Here is a 27,662-nt window from a genome sequence, read left to right on the forward strand (position 1 = left end):
ATTTTGAAACAAGCTAAAAGCTCGGAAATATTCTTTTAATAAAACAGTTATGATTGCATATTTTTTTCATTTAAATTAAAACTTAATTCCTGTGATTGTATCTATTGTATAATATTTTAATAACTGTGATTCCTGCGTATTATTGTGTGACTATGTTCTCTTACATATACATACATATGTACATACATACTTATTTACATATACATATTATAATTTAAATAAAGTTATGTATTTTTTCTTAATTTATTCCTTAATTCTTTAAATTATTTTTTTTAGTCTTTCAAAATAGTGAATGCAACCATCTGTGATTTCAGATATAGTATGGGCATAGTATGGGCTTTGCGCATGCGCGATGCGATGTGATGTACTCACTCACCATGCTCCGTCTCTCTTTCTCCCCTTGGAATCGTGGAAAGAGATGTGGCATATAATAATAATATTAAAAATTTAATTAATTTTTATAGAAAATAAAAATTCGTATTTTCAATTTATTCTTTTGTTAATGTCGGCCGATCAAATGGAGCAGTGGCGTAGCGAGGGGGGGGATCCGGGGGGTCTGGACCCCCCCCTTGGCGGATCGCGGTCGGCGGCAAAATATCCCACTCCTGTCGCAATTGATCATTAGTACCATTTTTGGATAGTTTTTTATCACAAATCCATGATAGATTTTTATGACATAAACATATGTATACTTGAAAATTTCTTCCTGATGGAAAAAGCTCTCAAACATGGAGTGTTTTAAAAAATAAGATAAAGACTTTGGGGGAAATTTACAACCAAGATATATTTTGTGGGCCTTGCATTCTAACTGGAGAGTTGGAAATGTGGTGACAATATATAAGTACTAGTGAAAATCGACCAAAAAACGCACTAGCTGCAATTGCAATTTGCACTCCCCATATATTCCCCAATATTTACATACTTCTAAAAATTCTAGCAACACTTCCGGTGACAACGGCCACAAGTGAACGGAGCTTTTCCACACTACTTGCTTTATTAAATATTCATAGGGATATAAATGCTAGTGCAGAAAAAATATTAGATATGTTTACAATAAAGACGCAAAGATTAGATCTGTGAATTTCGTAATTTTTTAAAGTATTCATTATTTTTATTTTATTTGAATTTTGTTCATACTATATTTTTATTACGTATTTACTTTATTTTTATATTTTGTGATTTTATATTAATTAAATATAAATTATATAACTTATTTTGCCTTTTTTCCTGTCAAAACCCCCCCTTGACAAAATCCTGGCTACGCCACTGAAATGGAGTGCACAAGTATGTGCACACAGGCCACTAGTAGGCAAATTAGTTTCATCGCTCACACACGTTTTTCGTTACGCCTACAAAGCGCATGCGCAGACGTATTATTTTATTTGTTATTTTTTTGTAGTTCTTTTTAACGCCACGATATTGAGCAGTTCGTTGTTCGACTTTATGTTTTCATATATCCAAAGATGAAATAAGAAGAGGCAGTGGCAACAATCGAGTTTGACGCCGACAATGCCAATGCGCAGCTTATTATTTTATTCTATGTCGTATTTTCGTATCTGATTACGATGAAATAAAAAAAGGAGCAGTTGCAGTAATAAACTATTTTAAAATTAAAATTTTCCTCCATCATAATATATGTATATATTTAAATTAATGTATGTAATCGTTGCCCCCCGTGAATTAAAATTTAAAAGAATTTAATCTTATTGTATGCAATGATTAATTTGATCATAATCGATTCGATTTTAATACATTAATATAAACCGATATGATTGATTGATTACGATTTTTGTAATTTTCTAAATTTTCAATTGTCGTCCGTTAAAAAAATGACTACATCTAGATTTTACACACGATAAATTCAAATCTAAATCTCTATGTACATATTTTACTGATGCAGTCGATAACTTATTTTAAATTAAATATTAAGTCGTTAATACTATAATATAATAATACAATACATATTTTATTTTATTTTATTTTATTTTATTAATTGAAAAATCAACAAACAGGATGTACATAGATATGTATAAAAAAACAAATAGTAAATAAATAATATATGTAACATCCGAGTCCAATAATAGATTTTTACAAAAATGAAAAAGATAAATATGAGGAAAATAAATTAAAAAGTAAAGAATAAAGGCATGACAAAATATGTAGAACATTGCATAATTAAACTATAGTATTAAAATATTTGGAAAAGGTTATAAAATAGAATATAAGAAGAAATTGAAATTTACAAATATAAAACAAATGAAAAAGGTAAATACAAAATAAACAAATGAAAAAGAAAAGAATGAAAGCTATAATATGATTAAATAGAACATTACATAACTAAACTAAAGTATAAAAATATTGGAAATATTGGAAAAATAGAATAGGAGAAGAAATGAATCAATCGGTCAAGATTCTCTTGATGTTAGACCTGAATTGATGTAGGGAAATACCAAATAGATCAACCTCATTCAGCTCTCCGTTAAACATACGATAAACGCGCTGCAGATAAAAATATTTTTGGGAATTAGTATTGAAAGGATCAAGTGAAAAGAGTGCAACGCGTCTAGAGTACCGAACTGGGATTCTGAAATTAACCTTATTCAGTAAATCAGAACAATCAAGGAAACCATTTATGAGCTTAAAGAAGAATATAGCATCAGTATGTCGTCGCCTGACAGAAAGATTGTTAGAAGAAAGGATTTTTAAAATGTCGGAAACAGTAGAATGGGTATAGGTAGGAAAAAGGTATCGTAAGGATTTAATAAATTTAAGTTGAACTTTCTCAATACAATTAATATGGGATAAATAAAAAGGTGACCAGATAATTGAGGCAAATTCAAGGTGAGACCTTACAAAGGAAAAATAAAGTAATTTTAGTACATAAGGATCATTAAAGGGTTTTGTAGAGCGGAGTAGGAATCCAAGAGATTTAAATGCTTTGTTGGTAATAAAAGAAATATGTTCAGAGAAATCTAGTTTATTATTGAGTATTATATTATGTACACCAAGATCCTTAATAGAAGATGACGTGTTAAGGATTGAATGATTTAATTGATATTGATTAGTAATAATTGACTTATTTCTATGCCTATTATTAGTAATAATTGACTTATTTCTATGCCTATTATTAGTAATAATTGACTTATTTCTATGCCTATTATTAGTAATAATTGACTTATTTCTATGACATATGCCTACAGGTAACCCCAATGCGCCTTCCTGGCCAGAAATATATTACAAATATTATTAGTATTATACAAAGTACATAAATACATATAAATTAATATCCACAGAGACATCTATGGTCAAATTTGTAAATTTGCAGCATTTTAAACAATTCCGCGAAACTCAATGAATGCATATCAATTAAAATCCTCAGAGACATTTATTTACTGTCAAAGTAAATTTGCAGCATTTTATACAATTCACTGAAATTCGAGATTGCTTAAAATTCGAGATTTTTGCGTGAAAATGGGTAAGGTTGCCAATTTGTTGGAACCGTTTCAATGAAACGATCGACCTGGAGTCACAAATAAATGGTCTGGCCATCAGAAACCCGTGGGATTTGAGCTCGTGACTACTCTTTAAATCATTACTTGCTAACCACTAGTCTGTTCTGCTGTTTTATGTATTATATATCTTCAAACGAATGCTGAAAATATTAAAACTGCATACTGCATTCATTCCGATTTTTTTTATAAAACCTACATATACTTTTACCCTAATATTGGTCATTAATTATCAAAATCTAAAATCCTACAGTAAGAGAGAACCAATCCATATTGAATCTGGCTATGAAAAGAAAGACATTTTATATCGGACAATTGATCTCTCTGGCCCAGTTGTATAATATAGTAAATCAATACTAACAATTAAATGCCTCAAATTCCCAGGACTACTAATATGCGTAGTACATATACTTACATATCATATGTAATATGTATTTATTTATGCATAATACATATATTTACACACGCTAAACCTTTTAACCTTAACCTAGGTATTCAATAATGACAGGTATCAATACAGTAATTCAAATTTTGAACCCTGTAATGGTCCGTACGCACCAAACCAACGACGATTTTGGGCCAACTTTTAAAACCAGTAGCGTACAAAATATCGAAATAAAAATTAAATTAAAAAATTGAAATTAAATATCAAAATTAAGCTAACGAGCGAGATTGAGCTAAAATTAGATCATCGTTGATGTTTTGAATTACAACAATGTTTTGAATTACGACGATACGCATTACAACCAGAGAAATATTATAATTTCTCTGATTACGAGCGAAAAAAACCTTGTTGTTATTTCTTATTAAAAGTCGTCACGATATACTACTGTGTTTCCGCCGCCGATGAGACATTAAACAAAAAAACTGTCGGTGATTTGTCAAAGGGTTTTTTTTTCTTTCGTCGAAATAAAATTAATAATCACACATTATCCGATAAATTTTACCTCTGAGATGGATTTAATTATTTGATTTATTTCGACGAGAGAAACAATTGAAGACATTGTCCGATAAAATTTACCTCTGAAAAGATTTAATTAATTGATTTATTTCGACGAGAGAAACAATTGAAGACTAAAAAAATTTCGTTTGATAAACCGACAACGTACCGGATTGGGACCATCGCTCGGTCACCCATACTTATACATGAGATATTCTCAGTAACTGTGCATTACGGGGAAGTAAAAATAATAATTCTTTGATTTTTTTTTCGATCTTAGTGCGTATCTTCGTAAGTCAAAACATCTTCGACAAACAAAAGTCGAGGATTACCTGTATGTGATTGTTGATGATCTAATTTTAGGTCAATCTCGAAAATTTATTTAAATTGGGCATGTTCTGTTTTAACTTTCAATATTTTATTTTAATTTTAATATATTGATTATAATTTTATTTTGAAATTTGAATTTAATTTTAATATAATAATAATAGTTTTAATTTTGATATTTAATTTCAATTTTTAAATTTAATTTTTATTTCGATATTTTGTACGCTACTGGTTTTATCCTGCTGGTTAAAACGTTGGACCAAAATCGTCGTTGGTTTGGTCCGTACGCAGCATAAGACGATTTATAGTATTTATAATACGTTTTTATTATGGTTATGGTTATGTACCTACGAGTATATATTATAGTTGAAGAGTATTCTCAGTTTTAATAAATTTTGACTAGTTGGAATATACATACATATTCCGTCTAACCCACTTAAGTTGATTCATATGGTGCATTATGTACATTCCAACTGGTCAAAATATATTACAACTGCAAATACAGTTCAACTATAAGTGTTGGTACCAGGTAAATGAAGAGGTTAAATTTTCGTAAAAACGTCACTCGACTAGTAAATTGAGTTGGAAAGTCACATTTTTGTTTTTTTAATACGATACGCATTACCATAATTCATAATACCTACCAAATATTAGCGAATTATTGAATTTTAAAGCATTCGTAAAAATAGTAGAACTGTCCAAACTCAACTGTTATATGTATTACAACGGTCGCACATTGTTGAAAGAATATTTGCGCTTGTAGAGGTATAATTTAGTAATTAAATTCGGATATGCATGACCTAAAACACCAGTTGGAATATATTACAACTGAAAATACACTTCGACTGTTACATGTAGTTATAACATGTATTTAGCCAGTAGCATTGCTCGGTTGTTAAGACCTCGATTGAAAAGAAATTTTCTGAGTATATCTGTAGTACTGCTGGTCAGACTTGGATAGTTGTGACTAGAGTTTGCCAATTTTTCTGATTTCATTGTTGAAACAGTTCCCGATTAAAATTGGCTAAAACCTTCCTACCTACTATGTTACCACTATTTGAGTATGATTAATGTACAATAAAATTTATGTAGAATTCATAGATGCCTCGTTAATTTTCGAGTTTTCAGTGTCTCATAATTCAGCGACTTGTGTAGTAAAAATGCTACTTGTTTGTAATTGGCCAGGAAGGCGCATTGGGGTTTACCTGTAAGGTCTTCCTGATATATACATATGTAAAAAATAAATAAATAATATACGAGTATATATATATATATATATATATATATATATATATATATATATATATATATATATATATATATATTATTGTATATGTATACAATAATATATTAGCTAGAAAGTCACTATTTCCAATGTTATAAATTCGAAGAATGAGTGAATTTTATTTAGCGTTTTGTTTATTTATTCAATAGTGTAAGTATACAAAAAAAAAATCTTATCAACGAATCATAACTGGACGTGTTTGAGGGACACAATTAACAAGATTTGGGAAATTGCAAGTATTTGCAATGAGATCGAACCATAGCCCGGCATCGCATTCGAATCTCACATATGTATATTCTCCGTTAGTAATGAAGCATCTGTAAAATACGGAACAATCGTATGGATCTCGATTGTACCCTTCGTATTTGCATATGTCAGTCGGAGATGGAGTAGATGGCCCTCCAGTTTGGGTAGTGGGTGTTTCAGTGGTAGTTGGAGCATTAGTGGGTGTTACATCTTCAGTGACTGTTGAATCAGGCTTTGTGGTAGTGTCTGGTTCTGGGGTACTTCCTGGCTCTGAGATGTCTAATTCTTTCCTCAGGGTTGACATGAGAGGGTTCAAGCCTCTGCCGCAAAAACCGTGGAAGTCATCGGTGTCGATACTCCATACCATAGCACCACCTAGATTGTATTTCTTTGCGTAATCGACCTATATGTAATCACAAGTGTAACAAATCAGTGTAATAAGCATATACTATATGTAGATTATGAGACAAGATATTGAAAGCAGATTTTAACCTTCACTTTGGCTGATCTTTCATCATCGTATCCCACCCATTGAGTTCCCCAAGACAAATATGGAACTTGAGCTTCGTCGTCCCACATCTTGTTGCCGCCAGGTTCTCTCAAGCAAATCTGTCCAAAATCAAACATAGCCGCTCAGTTTCAAAGTTATGTTATAGCTCAGTATTATTATTTTAAATCTGTTGTATACCTCGTTGAATCCGAGGAAGCCGCCTTCTTGAGTGATCTGTCCCTGTTGTCCTGGTCCAGCAGATGGGCATCCAGGTTTGATACAATTCACATCGGCCACAGTGAAAGATCGTCCGTATGAGGCAATACCCAAAACTATTTTGGAAGCAGGTGCTCCCAATTTGATCCAAGCTTGAATAGAAGCATCCTGTAAGAGAGAATAGGTTAAAAAAACCGATACAAACATGATATAAATAATTATCTTTGTATAATTACAGCATTAAATCCTTCAACAGCAGTGCCTTCTTCGACTTTAGACATGTAAAGTGGTGAGTTGAAGCCTAACTGTGGGTCCCAGGCTCCGTGGTAATCATACGCCATGACGTTGATGAAGTCCAAATACCTAGACAGAGGCAAATTTATCTTTCTTAGTTGAAAAAATCAGATGTTTCGAGTATATAAGACGATACGTACTGTCCTAGTTTGGGTACGTCGTAAGACAGCTTAATGGAAGATTCGACAGCGGCGACTCCAGCACTTAGGATGAATCCTTCTTTATTGAATTCAGTTCTGAGCTCGCTCAAGAGTGCACTGTAATTGGTGACATCTTCTGGTACACCACCTCTCTGGTTGGGGTATTGCCAGTCGAGGTCTAGACCGTCAAATCCATACGTTTTCAAAAAGTTCACAGCACTTCTGACGAAAACTGTCCTCCTTGCTGGGATGGAGAAAGTCTAAAAAAAGTCAGAAGCTCATTAAGTGAAGTAATGTCATTTATCTCAATAGGCAATATAAGCATACGTATGTATGTACTCGATGTTGCCCGAGTATATAGTATGTATATATGTTTAATGGGTACTATACTGTTAACCTGTGGCCTTTAGGGCCGGGCCGCACCGTACAACTTTGTCGGCCGACTTGTTGCGCGACACGAAAAAATATATGGAAATGTGTGCGACAAACAAGTTGACGAGTGCGGCATGTCCCATCTACCTGCATGCATTGGTCTGGTCGCCCTCAACCATGTTGTTCGCGAGTTGAGCTTGAGTTGAGTTGAATAACCTAACCTAATCTAACCTAACCTTATTTTGACACGTGAACTTTCCGCACTTCCAGGAAAAAAACCTAGCCTAACCTAACCTTATTTCGATACATGGACTTTCCGCAATTCCGTGAAAGACGTAAACAATGGTAGAGCTTAATCTCGTGACCGTTGGGACAAACCATTTCGCTTGGAAGGACGTCTCGTAATTGTAATAATTCCAGGGCTTCTTTTTCTATATGTTGCAGATTAAAGATGTAAATTTTTTCGAATGAAAAAAATTAAATAAAACAACGAAGAAAAAACTATTTTAAATTGAAAATATTAAAAAAATTAATTTGACACGCTTTAGGGTCTGTTCATACCTATCCAGCAAGATCCGGTACGGACATTATTCTTAGTTACATTCTATATAGACGCATTCGTACTCCATTCGCGCGTGCGCATTCACGCATTCATAAGCGTCCATAAATAATTTACCAAAGAATACTGTCCGTACTTGCAGGATACGGGTCGTGCTGGATATGTATGAATAGACCTTTAACTGGATAGAACCGTTTAATGATAACTAGAGACAGGCGCGGGACTGTGCTTTTTGGACAAAAAATTTGAGTTTTGGGGCTATTTTCCAGGAAAGAGAGCAAAAAAAAAGGTTCACCATAAAAATGAAAAATGGTGCGCAGGGTCGCGTCGAAGCTTAATGATAACTAGAGATCGGCGCGACCCAGTGCTATTGGGACAAAAAATGGGTTGACCATTGTCTATTACAATGAAATACAAAGCTAAAGAGCAAAAAAAAAGGTTGGCCATTGTAATAGACAATGATGAACCCATTTTTTGTCCAAATAGCACTGGGTCCCGCCGAACCTTAATGGTAACTAATCGGCGTTGCCCCGTAAACTTGTAAATTCCCGGGCTTCATTAGACGTATCGCAATTCTCAAATTCTTTTTACTATGAAGCTTCCCGCCATTGGTCAATATTTCGATTAAAACTATTCTTACAAATATCGTGTACAGCAAAAAAAACTTTAGGGCATTTTTGACTCGACAACGCGCGCATCTCAGAACATTAAAAGTGCAATTAATATATGTTGGAAGATATTTATTTTTTTGATTTATCACCATTTTAGCATGTGCGACTTGAAGTGATGCCGTGTTTATAATTACAAGATTAGGATCACATTTAAAAACTACTGAATAAATAATAAAAAAATTATCTCAATAACACCTCGGTAAACGATATGAAGTACATGTAATAAATAAAGGTCAAATGACAGAACAAAAAGAGATAAACATTAACCGCCGTATGATAGGCTAACCAGCTATATACGTATGAACGTATTATCATTAAGTGTAATCAGAATTATTTTATCGGACTGAATTTTTTCTAAAATAACTTATCTATCAAATGAAAAATAGTTCTTATAAATCTTAAAGGTTTCTAGGTCTGTTTGTAGATTAAAAATTCTGATTGTGATCGGATTTTCTACCAAATTTTCTCCTCTCCGATACGGGTCTACCTCACGGGACCGAAAGTGAAAAGGTCGAAAAAGCAAATATCGGAAGGCAATGATCGAAAATCGAAAGATCTTAAGTTGAAAGATCAAAAAAAAGGGTGCATGGTAAACGGTACTATGTATATATAATATATATCAGTGGCATGCGGTGAAATTATCTCTCTTTTTCTCATACAGCCTTGTTTAATGTGCGCGCGCAGGATACGGGAGGAAAAGCCTGTTCCTCTTATTCCTGTTATATCCTGCTCGCGCAAATTAAGTGAGGATATACGACGGTGGGAGAGAGAGTTTTACCGCACGCCACTGATATATATATATACTAACCGTTTTTCATATGTATGCATGATAAACGAATATATTCGACTTCTTCGCGGTCACCCCTACAATACATATGCGCCAGCTTATCATATGTAAATACAGACATAGTATTCATAATAATAATATATTCACCTGAGAATACTTGACAGATCCCTCGTTCCATCCTCCGATTGCAATCAAGGTTTTCAAATCGGGATTAATTTTCTTCAGAGCAGTGAACCTTCTAAAACCATCTGAAGCATACGAAATTACACCATTTACAAATCAAAGCGACACTCAACTCAAACATGCCCAAGAAACAGAATCATCGTCACCTTTGCCGCCGTCTGTAGCCAAATCAACCCAAGGATCTAGAACTTTAATTTCACCAGAATTTGAAGGCTCCAATCCAATGAAGGAGTAGATAATGTGCGTGCAGAGGAACGGATCGATGTTGTCAACGTCAAACTTTCCATCTCCAGGTCTGTAAAACACCCAACTGCCATAATAGCAGACAAGCTTATCTGAAAAGAAACAAATGTATGTAATCAAAATAAGCGAATTGACTTTTTTCAGTATTTTTCAATAATAAAAAAAACTCAGAAATCAATATAAAATAGCAAAGTGCCACTTTTTCATTTTAAAAATTCATACCTATCAATATGGACTATTTATGTATATATTGAATATTTCCTATCACAAGCAGGTGCGTTTATTAGATACTAGTATATACCACCGAAATTGATTTGGATCGTTTTTATAATAAGCGAATATTGAATTTCGATACAATGTGATTGAATTTTAAAAATTTTACCAACTATATATATAAAGTTTTTTTTTCAGTTTTGTCACTTGTCCATTCTTATACTTGGAGGCACTTATTTTTATGTATACAAAAATATTAAAATATGATACATTCAGGTGTATACAACATACCTGGCTTGCTGGCAACGGATGCCACCAGGCCAACCAAAGCTATCGCCAAAACGATGGCTAATTTCATGATGACGTCAAGAGTCCTTCCTTGCAGACTCCGTGCCCAACCAACGTCAGATGACTCTCGAATAAAAATGGCGTGATTTATATGGACAATTCAGTGTGACGTCGGTTGCCAACCTTGACACTTCATTTATTAGGAATCTTTGGAATCTAATCTTGTATCTTTTGAACAATTAAAACATTTTAACAATGGACAATGCAAAGAGTTCCAATTTGATCATGATTACACAGTCATGAGTGCAAGTGCATCGAATTCACTGGAAACATACGGATTATGTATGTTCGGATTCGTTGATGTACGCATATGCCTTTCATCTACAAAATGCTTTTAAATCTTCTTCTATACCTACATATTTATGTAGCTTGTACCATCTTCTTTCATACATCGTCAACATTTTCTTCGATCTACCTTTTGCTCTCTTCTACACCACTTGAACTTGTTTTGTGCAAATCGCTTAATCCCATCCCATTTGTTCTACTCTTTACATAATTTCAGTTACATTTATGTACATCTTACATACGTGTTTCTCTTTCAATCATTCTATTTGTATTGTTTTCACTATTTTACTTGTGTGTTATCATATCTTTTATTTGTGATTTCAATGACTTGTCATCAATATGTCGATGCTTTATCTTGCTTTTGTTTACTTTAAAACAACACTAAGATAATTGTTTTCTTGTAAACAATGAATTATCTTTGATTTTAACCTATCCAATACGGAGTATTGGTTAAATTTGAAATACCACTACGCACATATGTATGTATGTATGTACATATATAATACACTAAAGAAGCCTTCACATTTTCATGATAAACGAGATGTAAACACGAGATTATAAAATTCACTTTATAATCTCGTGTCATATAATTATATTCTGTGGGATAAAACATAATTTCCAAAAATAATTGGTATATATTAAATTATTATAATGACGTTTTTACTTGCAATATGAAACAATTTTTACTTCATCTACATATGTATGTAGATACGTAGTAACAATCGATGAAGTTTTGTAATCATGCGAAAATTCGAATTCGAGATTTCGACTGAATCAAACTCAGATTCGATCACTTCACGATTCGATCACGTTTTCATGATCTAGAAAAAATGTGTGTGTTTGTGTATTTAGTTTGGACACCTGTTCGTCATATCGAACTAAAGCTTAGTATCGGTTATTGAAATTACTATAGATATGACTTTAATTTTTTTCAAATTTTTAAGTTGACCGGAAATGGTACCTCCCCTTATAGGTCTCTTTTTTTAAGTTTTTGAATTCCATTATCTTTTTTAATTGAAAATTTTTTTATTGTAATAGAATTTATGAATTTTACACCCTAATATTTTTACCTCAGCCGGAAGTAGTACTTTTACTCTAGAGAATCGAGGTTTTTTTTAAGTTTAAGCTTAATACCCAGTTATATATAACTTTATAGAAGATATATATAAAATTTGGTGAATATCCAACAACAGGAAGTAGCAGTTTATTCTTGTTCGATTTTTCTTCCACTATTTTTTTCGACCCTTTAAACAAGTGTGCTCTTCACAAGAAAATTCAAGTATAATCCTTGTATCAATGTGATTAAAAAAATAAAAAAATGTCCAAATTTAAAAAACTGGAAGTGGGACTTTTCCTCTTAGAACAGTCAAAAATGTTGTGACCACACGATTTATTCCACACCCATGAACGTGCCAAGCTGAAGATTTATATTTGTATTATTTGTATGTACTAACTTAGAGTTGATAAGGTTTTAGCCAGATTTTTTAAGCCGGAAGTAGTAATTTTTTTAAAACAATTTTTTATTTTGACCTTTCAAATTATTTCTATCTTGTTGATATTTAATGAGTATAATAGTTATAGTGATTTTAAGTAATAAAAAAATTTGACCAAAATCCAGCAACCGAAATTAGAACTTATGTCTTACATATGTAAGTTTCCTTACATTTGCGCTCAATTTGTATCGAAAATGCTCTCATAACCGGCATGTGTGAATGTGTATGTACATATGTATGTTTCATTATCGTATTTTATTTTTTATACTTCTTATATTTAATCAAATATGTAGATATAGTTGTGGGTTGGTCACATCCGATTTTTTTTAGTGAAATTAAAAAAAAATAACTATAAAAATACATATATGTATGTACATATTTCATTTCAATCTTTCTTAAATGAATTTGATGGGAAACATTTTTTTTTACATTTTATTTATTTACACACATAAATATAAAAAATAATATGAAATTAATTAATTACATTTAACTAATTTTAATATTAGTTAAATGTAATTCTAAATAGCTCCTTTGAATGGTCGATCCTAGATTCATTTTCGAACATTAAGCAACCAATTCTTTGTTCAATAATGTCAACATAGGACTTTTGCCTTTGCCGCAGTGTCCACGGAAGTCATCATAATCAACACTCCAAACCATAGCCCCTCCGAGATTGAATTCTTTTATGTAATCAACCTAAGTTACGACAAATTATCAGTAAGGTAGCAAGGTTAATCAAATTGAAAATAAGACTTTAGAAAATTAGTTTATACCTTCAATTTAGCAGAATTCAAATCGTCATAGCCAACCCATTGATTTGACCAATACATGTATGGTACTTTTCTATCGTCATCAAAAACTTTAGTGGCAGTTGGTTCTGTCAGACATATCTATTATTTGAATGAACAAACTATTGTATTTTATTGTTTCAATAAATATATTATACATGTGCGTATGTATGCATACCTCATGATATCCGAGGAGACCGCCTTCTACTGTTAAGCTTCCAATGTTTCCAGCATCGATTGCTTCACAAATTCTAGGGGTATTACAATCTACGCTTTTCTTAGTAAAAGAGCGTCCATAAAAGGCAATTCCCATATTTAGTTTTTGAGGAGGTGCTCCATATCTAAGCCACGCTTGAATACTTTCATTCTTAAAATCGAGTACATATTATTTCATTTGTACATACATACATAGAATGATCAATATTTTGTTCATTAAAATATAATAATTACCACATTGAAATGATCACCACCACTATAAAGTGGTGTGTGCAAATCTAAATGCTTCTCATTAGGAACATGAAAGTCATATGTCATGACATTAAAGAAATCCAAATATCTATAATAAGACGTTAATTATTAATGCTTTTAATATATTATATTTATATTATATGTATATCTATGTACTATGGAATTGAAATACTTACAATGACATTCGTGGTATGTCATATAGTAGCCTGAATGTTCGTTCGGCTGCATGAACGGACGCAGAGAGAATGTATCCATAATTAATAAATTCAGCTTTAAGTTCGCTCAGAATTTTTACGAAATTCATTGTATCGTTGGATTGATATGGATATTGCCAATTAATATCGAGACCATCGAATCTATGCTTTGCCAAAAAGTTCATAACACTTCTCACAAACACTGCTCTTTTAGCTGAATCGTCAAAGACCTAAAATTAAATAATTAAACGTTCAAATCAAATGCTACAAGTATATATGTACATACGTATTTATTACGTCAAATGTTACCTCAGAAAACTTTTGTCCTTTCTCTTTCCATCCACCAATAGAGACCATTGTCTTCAGTTTAGGGTTGATTTTCTTCATATCGTTGAACCTTCGTAAACCATCTGAAGCGAACAAAATATTACAATGGTGAAATTAGATTTATTATTTAGTCGAAATTACATTTCAATGATTTCTACCTTTGCCTCCACCATCAGGCAGATCATTCCAAGGGTCCAAAACTTTGATTTCGCCCGTGACTGAGGGTTCTAGTCCGATAAAGGCGTAAATAGCATGTGTACAAATAAATGGATCGAGATCTTCAACTTCAAACTTTCCATTTCCAGGTCTGTACGTTGCCCAAGTTCCTAAGTAGCAGACGAGCCTATCTGAAAATGTTAAAACCGATTATTTTTATTATATCAAATTGACTTAAGTCGTTTAGATGGTATATAATGAATTAATTTTAATTACCTGGTTTACTAGCGACAGATGCTACCATACAGAACAAGGCAATCGCTATTACCACTACTTTCATCGTGATTGTCAATTCAAATATTATATTATATGTATTAATGGGTCTTCCACGCTAAACCGCTCTCGAATGAAATTTCATTTAAATATCTTGTTATATATCCTAAAATTTGTTTTACGTCACTTTTTTTTATCACAAAAAAAAACAAATTTTCCATTGGTTACGAATAATTTATATATATTTTTCCTAGAAAAATCAATGTAGAACAATGTTATCATATTAATAATTACAAATCAGAATAATGTGCATATTGATCTGCATTTAATCAAATTCAATTGAATGAGACGTACAGATTAAACAGTTTAAAATATTATTTGTATGTGTATTATGTTCCCTGTACTCGATTACTTATTTTCTAAAGTATGAGTTGTTAATGAAGGTTTCCTAAAATATCAAACTCCAGGAAGAACACGCGTGTCTGATGATAGATACTAGACAAAGATTATAATATTTATAGGCAAATTGGCCATTGGGCGATTTCTTCATGTCATTGTTAATTCGTACGATTTTATTATTCCGACCGTTTCTCCTACGTTTATTCAGATCATTTTCAAACCTAAGTCAATATATGGATAAAATATAGCCGAAAATACTCTAGGAGATAAGTTTTGGTAAAGATTGTAATAGCATAGATGAATAAATTATAAAGAAAAGTAACCCGAGTGTCGAGTACCTTTAAAAAGGTACCTACTATGTATATATTCAAAGTACAGTATACTCTCAATTATCTTGGCTAATGCTGGGGAGGAAAGGTACGGATAACTGAAAAACACGGATAATCCGAATCATCAAATTTTGACTTGTTTCTAATATATCATGTTTACAACCCAAATTTTTGTTTCATAATTTAAATACCCATTATTTATTAAGAAAAATGCTTACAGTTAAGCAGATAAGTGGTCTTTAGTAGCTGTTAGTAATAGTGTTGCCAAAATATATGTACAAAAAAAATCTATTCAAGCAGCCAGATGAAGCATTGAAGTTGTCTTCTTATCCTAATTTCTCATGGAAAAATTTGGCTTTTAAAAAAATTTAAACAATAAAAAAAAATCAAACAGTAAATCTGAAATATTTTCGAGTTTGTAAGAAAAAAAATAATTGATAATAATTAAACATACGTATGTTACGAAAATATTTTGCTCTGAATACACGCACTTGTTACTTATTCGCTGAACAAAAGCGACTTAAAGAATCAACGCAAAAGTAAAAGACATTAAAGGGGAACGAAAAACTTTCGTTCAGTATGACAGCATTGGTTTCAAATAACACGCGTGTTATTTGAAAAATTAATTAATATTTTACAGGCACGGATCATCGAGAGTATACTTTATCTGAGAAAAGATGTCCCAAATATTTTTGAAATACGGTAGGGAAAGCGTGTACATGGGTCTCATATATAAAAACAATAAATTTCACTAAATCAAATCCACTTTCAGATCACCTTTTTCGATAAATATGTGAGGAAGCTATCGAAGGGTAGTTTTCTTAATCGTGTTGTTATACTTTGGAACAGTATTGTGCCCTTGATGATTGACAATCAATTTGGGGAAGATATGGTTGGTGCAAAATGCGATATTATTATTTTTTTTATTATTTTATTTATTGAAAAATCAACAGATAACAAGATGTAGAAATGCATAAAAACAAAGAGTAAATATATAATATATGTATGTATATAACATCCGAGTCCAATTACAGATTTTTACAAAGATAATTAAATGAAAAAGATAAATACAAGATAAACAAATGAAAAAGAAATATTTATTTTAGATATATTTTATTAATCAGATATTTTTGAGAAATGTAATATGTTAAACAAACAATTACAAGGAAAATGTTGTAATCTTATAATGTGTAAAAATGTAATTACTGCTTTTCTTGGAAAGCTCAATCTTTTCAAAATTAATATTGGACGTCGTGAGTTAACACAATTTCCATCATTGGCTACTATTTCTAATTAAATACAAGATGATGATCTTTACATACGAGTATACATACATACATATGTATATTGAACATTAGAAGCAGCTTCACGAGGATATGCAAGTTAGATTTAATTTTCATTTTAATTTAATTTACCGAATGAAATTATAAATCTAAATATTTCAGATTGGCGATTGATCCATTTACTGTGAATGCAATTGATATTGATATCGAATTGTAAGAAAGTTTGATAGATCTGCAAAGTAATATGAAGGCACCAGTACGATTTAAACTAAATAAAGATAATTTTTGGATCAACATTGAAATAGCGAGTATATTTCCACAGCTTTGGGAGAAAACGAGTTTATATTTCACTGCATTTCCTACATCTTATCTCGTCAAGTCTTGATTTAGTCGAGTTATGCATCTCCTATCAAAAGCTCGTAATCGTCTTGATGTTGTAATAATAATAGGCGATCTCCGTATGTCAATAACAACATTTGTAACAGATATATGTAAATAAACTCGCTAGTTTTCTGCAGGCACAAGGATCATACTAAATAAAATTATCATTCAATGTCTATTAAATTCTATTGATATTAAATTTTACGGTCCCTGTCATGGATATAGCTGCAGAAGCCCCAAATGTTTCCAAAACGTCAATTAATAAAATATATACGGCTGAGGGGGGGCAGCAGCTGGGGGGGGGCTACTGCGAGGGCGCTAGGGGGAGGGAGTCGGCGGCCAGGGGGTTTCAGTTCCGGATCTGGATTCTTTTTTTAGTTCCGGTTCCCTATTCCTTTTTCAATTCCGTATCCGTATTCCAGTTTCAATTCCGGATCCCGATTACTGTTTCATTTCGGGATCCCGACTAGTGTTTCAGTTCCGGATTCCTTTTTCATTTCCGGTTCTGGATTCCTTTTTGTTTCGAATACGGACTCCATTTTCAGTTCCGGATACTGATCCCTGTTTCAGTTCCTATGAATGTCGATAAAAGTTTTTTTTTTATTTATTATTTTTTTTTCTTTTTCTATGTAAGTAGTAACAATAGATGAAGTTTTGTGATCATGCGAAAATTCGAACTCGAGATTTTGACTGGTTCGAACTCAGAATCGATTACTGATCACGTTTTCATGATCTAGAAAAAAATGTGTGTGTGTCTGTGTATTTTGGTGATTTTTTGGACACCGTTAGTCCTATCGAACTGAAACTTAGTATCAGTTACTGAAATTCTTATCAACACGACGTAAATTTTTTTCAAAATTTTAAATTGACCGGAAATGGTACCTTCCGTTATAGGTGTCCTCTTTTTTTAAGTTTTCGAATTCAATTATCTCCCAAACCGCCAACTGAATCGGATTAAATTTTTTTTACATTTTTCATGTAATAGAAATAATAATCAGTTTTTTACATGTAATAGAAATAATAATATTTATTACCTTATATTTTTTAAATATTTTTATCTGAACTCTTTTAGTTTTTATTTATTATTTTTATTTTATTTATTTTTTGGGGGGGGGGGGTTGTCCAAGTTAGCAGCCCTATTTTAGCGTCATCTACTGAAATTTATTGTATATAATATATGTATCATAATTAATTCTATTGTTGTTTTATATTGTTTATATGTAGGTAGTTAAAAACAATTTGCGTTCTTTTGTAGAAAAATTATCAGGGGCGTCATTTGGGGGTGACTGGGGTGGGCAGCCACCCATCTAGATTTGAAGGGGACTATCCACGTTGTTTAATGTATTATTATGAATTTGAATTAAAATACTAAACCAACAAAAATAGAATATTGAAATTCTTTAGAACATTGTCAGGTATAAACACGTCGATTTTTCCCAGAAACAAAATGTTAACTACCAAATATATTTTGTTTTGTTGTTTGTGTTGCTTTGAAAGATTTTCAGGAGCTATTTTGTACTTTATATAGACTCATTTCTTTAATATAATATACCCCCCCCCCTTACTGGTTAAATATTTTCCCCCCTGGGAAAAGCTGAAATGACGCCCCTGCAAATTATATGTGTGCAATAGACATATGTACGTCAAGGGTTTGGTTATGTGCAATGACTAGTCACCGGACCCATAAGGTGCCGCGTATTGTTCAAAGGTTGTAAATGCATTGTTAAAAGTTTGCCGAACCTTTTTTACAAAGGATGTACAACAAATGGAACAATGGATAGCACTGTGACTATCCTACCTCTAGTTAGACCTTGAAACCATAAATTTAAAAAGAGTACGGAAACTTTGGTTTTTTACGAGACCGACGTTCCCATGCACTCCCATTCATTTCGAGCCCTGATTATATGTAAATAATACACAAATCATATAAAATAAATTGTAAAAACATTGTTTTTCAAACATATAATTTATTTAAACGCAGCAAAGTTAATGTAAAAATAATACAATTAACGCTACAGCATTGGTATATGAAATTCTCTCGAATTATAAGCCAACTCTAAATCACTTTTCGAATATTACACAAACAATTCTTTATTTAATAATGTCAACATAGGACTTTTGCCATTGCCGCAGTGTCCACGGAAGTCATCATAATCAATACTCCAAACCATGGCACCTCCGAGATTGAAATCTTTTATGTAATCAACCTAAGTTAACAAAAAAAATATCAGTAAGGTAGCAAGGTTTATCACATTGAAAATAAGTCAAATTTATACCTTCAATTTAGCAGAATTCAAATCGTCATAGCCAACCCACTGATTTGACCAATACATGTATGGTACTTTTCTAACGTCATCAAAAACTTTAGTGGAAGTTGGTTCCCTCAAGCATATCTATTATTTGAACAAACAAACCATTATATTGTATTGTTTCAATAAATATATTATACATGTACGAACAATGTATGCATACCTCATGATATCCGAGGAGACCAGGTTCTGCTGTTAAGCTTCCAGGTGCTCCAGGAGCGGTTGCGTTACAATATATAGGGGTATTACAATCTACACTTTGCTTATAAAAAGAGCGTCCATAAAAAGCAATTCCCATATTAAGTTTTTGAGGAGGTGCTCCATATCTAATCCACGCTTGCATACTAGCATTCTTAAAACCGAGTACATATTATTTCATTTATACATACATACATAGAATGATCAATATTTTGTTCATTAAAATATAATAATTACCACATTGAAGTCATCATAACCACCATTATAAAGTGGTGTGTGCAAATCTATCCTCTTCTCAAGAGCAGAATGAAAGTCATATGACATGACATTAAAGAAATCCAAATATCTATAATTAGACGTTAATTATTAATACTTTTTTTTATATTATATTTATATTATATATATGTACTATGGAATTGAAATACTTACAATGACATTTGTGGTATGTCATATTTAGTCATGAAGGTTTGTTCGGCTGCATGAACGGACGCAGAGAGAATGTATCCATAATTATTAAATTCAGGTTTAAGTTCACTCAGAATTTTTATGAAATTCCCTGTATCATTGACATTATTCCAATTCCTTGGATATTGCCAGTTAATATCGAGACCATCGAATCTATGCTTTGCTAAAAAGTTCATAACACTTTTCACAAACACTGCTCTTTTAGCTGAATCGTTAAAGACCTAAAATTAAATTATTAAAGGTTCAAATAAAATACTACAAGTATAAACATACGTATTTATTACGTCAAATGTTACCTGAGAAAAATGTTCTTCTTTCTCATTCCATCCACCAATAGAGACCATTGTCTTCAGTTTAGGGTTGATTTTCTTCATATCGTTGAACCTTCGGAAGCCATCTGAAGCCAACAAAATATTACAATGATGAAATCACATTTATAATTCAGTCAAAATTATATTTCAATGATTTCTACCTTTGCCTCCACCATCAGGCAGATCATTCCAAGGGTCCAGAACTTTAATTTCGCCCGTGACTGAGGGTTCTAGTCCGATAAAGGCGTAAATAGCATGTGTACAAAGAAACGGATCGAGATCTTCAACTTCAAACTTTCCATTTCCAGGTCTGTACGTTGCCCAAGATCCTAAGTAGCAGACGAGCCTATCTGAAAATGTTAAAACCGATTATTTTTATTATATCACATTGACTTAAGTCGTTTAGATGGTATATAATGAATTAATTTTAATTACCTGGTTTACTAGCGACAGATGCTACCAGACAGAGCAAAGCTATCGCTAATACCACGACTTTCATCGTGATTGTCAATTAATATATGTTATTTATTTATATGTAGGTCTTCTGCGCTAAACTGCCCTCGAATGAAATTGTGCTCAAAATATCTTGTTTTATATGATAAAAAGATGTTGGCGTCACTTCCATAACATGTATGTAAATTTGTCATGAATGATTATCTGTGATTTTCTACGAAAATTAATGTAGAACAATGTTATCATATTAATAATTTCAAATCGCAACGATGTACATATGTATGTACATACACACTGATTTTCATTTAATCAAATTCAAATCATTGTTATTATTTTAATGAGAATGAGATATTAAACAGCCAAAAATATCAGGTATGTGTAGTCTCTTTCCTATATTCAATTAATATTTTCAGAAGTACATATGTGACATTTAACTATTGTTCGCTTTTTCTTCTGCTATATTCTTCGACCCATTAAATACATATGTGTGTTCTTCTCGAGAAAATTCCAGGATAATCTTTGTATCATCATCATCATCATCATCTACAGCCATTCGCCATGTACTGCTGGATGAAGGCCTCCCCAACACGCTTCCACTCGTCTCTGTTTTGCGCAACTCTAATCCATCTTACCCCACACATTTTCCTAATTTCGTCCACCCATATTCCCTGCGGTCTTATTTTTACCCCTTTTGCATTATTTCGGGTACCATTCTAGCACTTCTTTTATCCACCTTTGTCCATTCTTCTAGCCACGTGGCCCACCCATTGCTATTTTAACTTCTCACCCACGTATTCCGTTTTCTGTCTTTCCTCGTTATACCAAGCATATAATATTCCATACTTCTTTGAGCGCATTGGACTTTGTGGAGCAATTTGGCGTTCATCGTTCAAGTTTCACATCTAAACGTCATCAATGGCAATATTTGCAATAATATCATGTAAATAAACAAAATCAAGAATTAAGAATTAGGATTTTTCCTCTTAGAAATGTCAAAAATGTTGTGAAACGATTTTTTCACATGGTAATGTGGAAAAACGTTCAGTAGAACGCATCGAGTTGAATATTTACACTTGTAATTTTTATATGCTAACTTAGAGTTGATAAGATCATACCGGAAGTAGTTTTTTTTTTAAAAACAATATTATTTTATTATTACCATTTAAATTTTTTCCGTCTTCTTGATATTTTATATTTATAATCTCTATAGTAATATCAAGTTATAAAATTTTTAAATATAATCTGACAACCAGAAGTAGACTAGAAACTTTTGTCTTACTAAAAATCCAAAATGTGTACGTCATTATCGAATTTTGTTTTTGACCCTTTTTTCCATATACAACATAAGTCATGTTGATCACACCTGATTTTTTTTATCTAAAGATAAAGATAGGTTTAAAAACCATTCTTCTTTTTAACCTTCTATAATTATTGTTTATTTAATTTTAATCAGAACTCTTGCCGATATTGGTGAATCATTCTCGTCACAAACATATTCACACGCAGTATTACGTAAAAAACAGTAGCAAAAAATGCGATTAAAATACGAAATCACAGTAAGAGTTTAATGCAAAGGCGGTCTCCGCGACGGGCCCGAATGTGAAACGCCCGAAAACGCAAATATCGGAAGACAAAGATTGAAAATCGAAAGATCTTAAGTCGAAAGATAAAAAAAAGGGTGCATGGTAAACGGTACTTTTGTACGGAGATTTTGACTGATTGGAACTCAGAATCGATTACTGATCACGTTTTCATGATCTAGAAAAAAATGTGTGTGTGTCTGTGTATTTTGGTGATTTTTTGGACACCGTTAGTCCTATCGAACTGAAACTTAGTATCAGTTACTGAAATTCTTATCAACACGAAGTAAATTTTTTTCAAAATTTTAAGTTGACCGGAAATGGTACCTACCCTTGTAGGTGTCCTCTTTTTTTAATTTTTCGAATTCAATTATCTCCCAAACCGCCAACTGAATCGGATTAAATTTTTTTACATGTAATAGAAATAATAATTTTTATTACCTTATATTTTTTAAATATTTTTATCTGAACTCTTTTAGTTTTTATTTATTATTTTTATTTTATTTATTTTTTGGGGGGGGGGTTGTCCAAGTTAGCAGCCCTATTTTAGCGTCATCTACAGAAATTTATCGTATATAATATATGTATCATAATTAATTCTATTGTTGTTTTATATTGTTTATATGTAGGTAGTTTTAGTAGGTAGTTAAAAACAATTTGCGTTCTTTTGTAGAAAAATTATCAGGGGCGTCATTTGGGGGTGACTGGGGTGGGCAGCCACCCCCTCTAGATTTGAAGGGGACTATCCACGTTGTTTAATGTATTATTATGAATTTGAATTAAAATACTAAACCAACGAAAATAGAATATTGAAATTCTTTAGAACATTGTCAGGTATAAACACGTCGACTTTTCCCAGAAACAAAATGTTAACTACCAAATATATTTTGTTTTGTTGTTTGTGTTGCTTTGAAAGATTTTCAGGAGCTATTTTGTACTTTATATAGACTCATTTCTTTAATATAATATACCCCCCCCCCCTTACTGGTTAAATATTTTCCCCCCTGGGAAAAGCTGAAATGACGCCCCTGCAAATTATATGTGTGCAATAGACATATGTACGTCAAGGGTTTGGTTATGTGCAATGACTAGTCACCGGACCCAGAAGGTGCCGCGTATTGTTCAAAGGTTGTAAATGCATTGTTTAAGGTTTGCCGAACCTTTTTTACAAAGGATTTACAACAATGGAACAATGGATAGCACTGTGACTATCCTACCTCTAGTTAGACCATGAAACCATAAATTTAAAAGGGGTACGGAAACTTTGGTTTTTTACGAGACCGACGTTCCCATGCACTCCCATTCATTTCGAGCCCTGATTATAAAATAATACACACATTATATAAAATAAATTGGAAAAACATTATTTTTCAAACATATAATTTATTTAAACGCAGCAAAGTTAATGTAAAAATATTACAATTAACGCTACAGCATTGGTATATGAAATTCTCTCGAATTATAAGCCAACTCTAAATCACTTTTCGAATATTACACAAACAATTCTTTATTTAATAATGTCAACATAGGACTTTTGCCATTACCGCAGTGTCCACGGAAGTCATCATAATCAATACTCCAAACCATGGCACCTCCGAGATTGAAATCTTTTATGTAATCAACCTAAGTTAACAAAAAAAATATCAGTAAGGTAGCAAGGTTTATGACATTGAAAATAAGTCAAATTTATACCTTCAATTTAGCAGAATTCAAATCGTCATAGCCAACCCACTGATTTGACCAATACATGTATGGTACTTTTCTAACGTCATCAAAAACTTTAGTGGAAGTTGGTTCCCTCAGGCATATCTATTATTTGAACGAACAAACCATTGTATTGTAATGTTTCAATAAATGTATTATACATTTACGAACAATGTATGCATACCTCATGATATCCGAGGAGACCAGGTTCTGCTGTTAAGCTTCCAGGTGCTCCAGGAGCGGTTGCGTTACAATATATAGGGGTATTACAATCTACACTTTGCTTATAAAAAGAGCGTCCATAAAAAGCAATTCCCATATTAAGTTTTTGAGGAGGTGCTCCATATCTAATCCACGCTTGCATACTAGCATTCTTAAAACCGAGTACATATTATTTCATTTATACATACATACATTGAATGATCAATATTTTGTTCATAAAAATATAATAATTACCACAGTGAATTGATCACCACCATTATAAAGTGGTGTGTGCAAATCTATCCTCTTCTCAAGAGCAGAATGAAAGTCATATGACATGACATTAAAGAAATCCAAATATCTATAATACGACGTTAATTAATTATTAATGCTTTTTTTATATTATATATGTACTATGGAATTGAAATACTTACAATGACATTCGTGGTATGTCATATACTTGACTGAATGTTTGTTCGGCTGCATGAACGGACGCAGAGAGAATGTATCCATAATTAAGAAATTCAGGTTTAAGTTCACTCAGAATTTTTACGAAATTCATTATATCGTCGGATCTACTACTTGGATATTGCCAATTAATATCGAGACCATCGAATCTATGCTTTGCTAAAAAGTTCATAGCACTTCTCACAAACACTGCTCTTTTAGCTGTATCGTTAAAGACCTAAAATTAAATAATTAAACGTTCAAATTAAATACTACAAGTATATACATACGTATTTATTACGTCAAATGTTACCTGAGAAAAATGTTCCCTTTTCTCATTCCATCCACCAATAGAGACCATTGTCTTCAGTTTAGGGTTGATTTTCTTCATATCGTTGAACCTTCGGAAGCCATCTGAAGCCAACAAAATATTACAATGATGAAATCACATTTATAATTCAGTCAAAATTATATTTCAATGATTTCTACCTTTGCCTCCACCATCAGGCAGATCATTCCAAGGGTCCAGAACTTTAATTTCGCCCGTGACTGAGGGTTCTAGTCCGATAAAGGCGTAAATAGCATGTGTACAAAGAAACGGATCGAGATCTTCAACTTCAAACTTTCCATTTCCAGGTCTGTACGTTGCCCAAGATCCTAAGTAGCAGACGAGCCTATCTGAAAATGTTAAAACCGATTATTTTTATTATATCACATTGACTTAAGTCGTTTAGATGGTATATAATGAATTAATTTTAATTACCTGGTTTACTAGCGACAGATGCTACCAGACAGAGCAAAGCTATCGCTAATACCACGACTTTCATCGTGATTGTCAATTAATATATGTTATTTATTTATATGTAGGTCTTCTGCGCTAAACTGCCCTCGAATGAAATTGTGCTCAAAATATCTTGTTTTATATGATAAAAAGATGTTGGCGTCACTTCCATAACATGTATGTAAATTTGTCATGAATGATTATCTGTGATTTTCTACGAAAATTAATGTAGAACAATGTTATCATATTAATAATTTCAAATCGCAACGATGTACATATGTATGTACATACACACTGATTTTCATTTAATCAAATTCAAATCATTGTTATTATTTTAATGAGAATGAGATATTAAACAGCCAAAAATATCAGGTATGTGTAGTCTCTTTCCTATATTCAATTAATATTTTCAGAAGTACATATGTGACATTTAACTATTGTTCGCTTTTTCTTCTGCTATATTCTTCGACCCATTAAATACATATGTGTGTTCTTCTCGAGAAAATTCCAGGATAATCTTTGTATCATCATCATCATCATCATCTACAGCCATTCGCCATGTACTGCTGGATGAAGGCCTCCCCAACACGCTTCCACTCGTCTCTGTTTTGCGCAACTCTAATCCATCTTACCCCACACATTTTCCTAATTTCGTCCACCCATATTCCCTGCGGTCTTATTTTTACCCCTTTTGCATTATTTCGGGTACCATTCTAGCACTTCTTTTATCCACCTTTGTCCATTCTTCTAGCCACGTGGCCCACCCATTGCTATTTTAACTTCTCACCCACGTATTCCGTTTTCTGTCTTTCCTCGTTATACCAAGCATATAATATTCCATACTTCTTTGAGCGCATTGGACTTTGTGGAGCAATTTGGCGTTCATCGTTCAAGTTTCACATCTAAACGTCATCAATGGCAATATTTGCAATAATATCATGTAAATAAACAAAATCAAGAATTAAGAATTAGGATTTTTCCTCTTAGAAATGTCAAAAATGTTGTGAAACGATTTTTTCACATGGTAATGTGGAAAAACGTTCAGTAGAACGCATCGAGTTGAATATTTACACTTGTAATTTTTATATGCTAACTTAGAGTTGATAAGATCATACCGGAAGTAGTTTTTTTTTTAAAAACAATATTATTTTATTATTACCATTTAAATTTTTTCCGTCTTCTTGATATTTTATATTTATAATCTCTATAGTAATATCAAGTTATAAAATTTTTAAATATAATCTGACAACCAGAAGTAGACTAGAAACTTTTGTCTTACTAAAAATCCAAAATGTGTACGTCATTATCGAATTTTGTTTTTGACCCTTTTTTCCATATACAACATAAGTCATGTTGATCACACCTGATTTTTTTTATCTAAAGATAAAGATAGGTTTAAAAACCATTCTTCTTTTTAACCTTCTATAATTATTGTTTATTTAATTTTAATCAGAACTCTTGCCGATATTGGTGAATCATTCTCGTCACAAACATATTCACACGCAGTATTACGTAAAAAACAGTAGCAAAAAATGCGATTAAAATACGAAATCACAGTAAGAGTTTAATGCAAAGGCGGTCTCCGCGACGGGCCCGAATGTGAAACGCCCGAAAACGCAAATATCGGAAGACAAAGATTGAAAATCGAAAGATCTTAAGTCGAAAGATAAAAAAAAGGGTGCATGGTAAACGGTACTTTTGTACGGAGATTTTGACTGATTGGAACTCAGAATCGATTACTGATCACGTTTTCATGATCTAGAAAAAAATGTGTGTGTGTCTGTGTATTTTGGTGATTTTTTGGACACCGTTAGTCCTATCGAACTGAAACTTAGTATCAGTTACTGAAATTCTTATCAACACGAAGTAAATTTTTTTCAAAATTTTAAGTTGACCGGAAATGGTACCTACCCTTGTAGGTGTCCTCTTTTTTTAATTTTTCGAATTCAATTATCTCCCAAACCGCCAACTGAATCGGATTAAATTTTTTTACATGTAATAGAAATAATAATTT

General features: G+C 32.2%; 4 protein-coding genes across 4 annotated transcripts; all 4 read right to left on the reverse strand.

The window, feature by feature from the left end:
• Window positions 1–6,105: 6,105 nt before the first annotated feature.
• On the reverse strand, window positions 6,106–11,381 carry LOC143916680 (chitinase-3-like protein 1). Its single transcript, XM_077437879.1, has 9 exons — window positions 11,330–11,381; window positions 10,767–11,201; window positions 10,166–10,354; window positions 9,984–10,084; window positions 7,448–7,707; window positions 7,250–7,376; window positions 6,996–7,181; window positions 6,800–6,916; window positions 6,106–6,710 (listed from the first exon to the last, which is right to left on the reverse strand). The coding sequence occupies exons 2-9, from the start codon at window positions 10,831–10,833 to the stop codon at window positions 6,237–6,239; spliced, it is 1,521 nt and encodes a 506-aa protein (XP_077294005.1). The 5' UTR covers window positions 10,834–11,201; window positions 11,330–11,381; the 3' UTR covers window positions 6,106–6,236.
• A 1,587-nt stretch (window positions 11,382–12,968) lies between these two features.
• Window positions 12,969–14,942, reverse strand: LOC143916682 (chitotriosidase-1-like). The gene is made up of 8 exons (XM_077437880.1): window positions 14,811–14,942; window positions 14,537–14,725; window positions 14,361–14,461; window positions 14,034–14,281; window positions 13,840–13,945; window positions 13,568–13,756; window positions 13,375–13,491; window positions 12,969–13,297 (listed from the first exon to the last, which is right to left on the reverse strand). The coding sequence occupies exons 1-8, from the start codon at window positions 14,872–14,874 to the stop codon at window positions 13,166–13,168; spliced, it is 1,146 nt and encodes a 381-aa protein (XP_077294006.1). The 5' UTR covers window positions 14,875–14,942; the 3' UTR covers window positions 12,969–13,165.
• Window positions 14,943–19,126: 4,184 nt separating this feature from the next.
• On the reverse strand, window positions 19,127–21,246 carry LOC143916683 (chitinase-3-like protein 1). Its single transcript, XM_077437881.1, has 8 exons — window positions 20,918–21,246; window positions 20,644–20,832; window positions 20,468–20,568; window positions 20,136–20,392; window positions 19,944–20,052; window positions 19,672–19,860; window positions 19,476–19,592; window positions 19,127–19,406 (listed from the first exon to the last, which is right to left on the reverse strand). The coding sequence occupies exons 1-8, from the start codon at window positions 20,979–20,981 to the stop codon at window positions 19,275–19,277; spliced, it is 1,158 nt and encodes a 385-aa protein (XP_077294007.1). The 5' UTR covers window positions 20,982–21,246; the 3' UTR covers window positions 19,127–19,274.
• Window positions 21,247–23,857: 2,611 nt separating this feature from the next.
• LOC143916684 (chitotriosidase-1-like) lies at window positions 23,858–25,761 on the reverse strand. The gene is made up of 8 exons (XM_077437882.1): window positions 25,631–25,761; window positions 25,357–25,545; window positions 25,181–25,281; window positions 24,855–25,105; window positions 24,676–24,781; window positions 24,404–24,592; window positions 24,208–24,324; window positions 23,858–24,138 (listed from the first exon to the last, which is right to left on the reverse strand). The coding sequence occupies exons 1-8, from the start codon at window positions 25,692–25,694 to the stop codon at window positions 24,007–24,009; spliced, it is 1,149 nt and encodes a 382-aa protein (XP_077294008.1). The 5' UTR covers window positions 25,695–25,761; the 3' UTR covers window positions 23,858–24,006.
• Between the last annotated feature and the right edge of the window lie 1,901 nt (window positions 25,762–27,662).

The sequence above is a fragment of the Arctopsyche grandis genome, chromosome 9 (assembly GCF_051622035.1).
Source record: "Arctopsyche grandis isolate Sample6627 chromosome 9, ASM5162203v2, whole genome shotgun sequence".
NCBI classification, from domain to species: Eukaryota; Metazoa; Arthropoda; class Insecta; order Trichoptera; family Hydropsychidae; genus Arctopsyche; species Arctopsyche grandis.

Bases quoted from the DNA above. Each gene is read 5' to 3' on its own strand.
- LOC143916680 (XM_077437879.1), bottom strand. From the start codon at position 10,833: ATGAAATTAGCCATCGTTTTGGCGATAGCTTTGGTTGGCCTGGTGGCA. The intron at 10,355-10,766 runs GTATGTTGTATA...GTTTCTTTTCAG, and splicing joins ATCCGTTGCCAGCAAGCCAG to ATAAGCTTGTCTGCTATTAT. The intron at 7,182-7,249 runs GTAATTATACAA...TCTCTCTTACAG, and splicing joins CTGTTGAAGGATTTAATGCT to GATGCTTCTATTCAAGCTTG.
- LOC143916682 (XM_077437880.1), bottom strand. From the start codon at position 14,874: ATGAAAGTAGTGGTAATAGCGATTGCCTTGTTCTGTATGGTAGCATCT. The intron at 14,726-14,810 runs GTAATTAAAATT...TAACATTTTCAG, and splicing joins ATCTGTCGCTAGTAAACCAG to ATAGGCTCGTCTGCTACTTA. The intron at 14,282-14,360 runs GTAACATTTGAC...ATTTAATTTTAG, and splicing joins AAGGACAAAAGTTTTCTGAG to GTCTTTGACGATTCAGCTAA.
- LOC143916683 (XM_077437881.1), bottom strand. From the start codon at position 20,981: ATGAAAGTCGTGGTATTAGCGATAGCTTTGCTCTGTCTGGTAGCATCT. The intron at 20,053-20,135 runs GTAAGTATTTCA...GTCTAATTATAG, and splicing joins GACATACCACAAATGTCATT to ATATTTGGATTTCTTTAATG. The intron at 19,593-19,671 runs GTATGCATACAT...TTCAAATAATAG, and splicing joins GTCTCCTCGGATATCATGAG to ATATGCTTGAGGGAACCAAC.
- LOC143916684 (XM_077437882.1), bottom strand. From the start codon at position 25,694: ATGAAAGTCGTGGTATTAGCGATAGCTTTGCTCTGTCTGGTAGCATCT. The intron at 25,106-25,180 runs GTAACATTTGAC...ATTTAATTTTAG, and splicing joins AAAGGGAACATTTTTCTCAG to GTCTTTAACGATACAGCTAA. The intron at 24,593-24,675 runs GTAATTATTATA...CTCGGTTTTAAG, and splicing joins GTGGTGATCAATTCACTGTG to AATGCTAGTATGCAAGCGTG.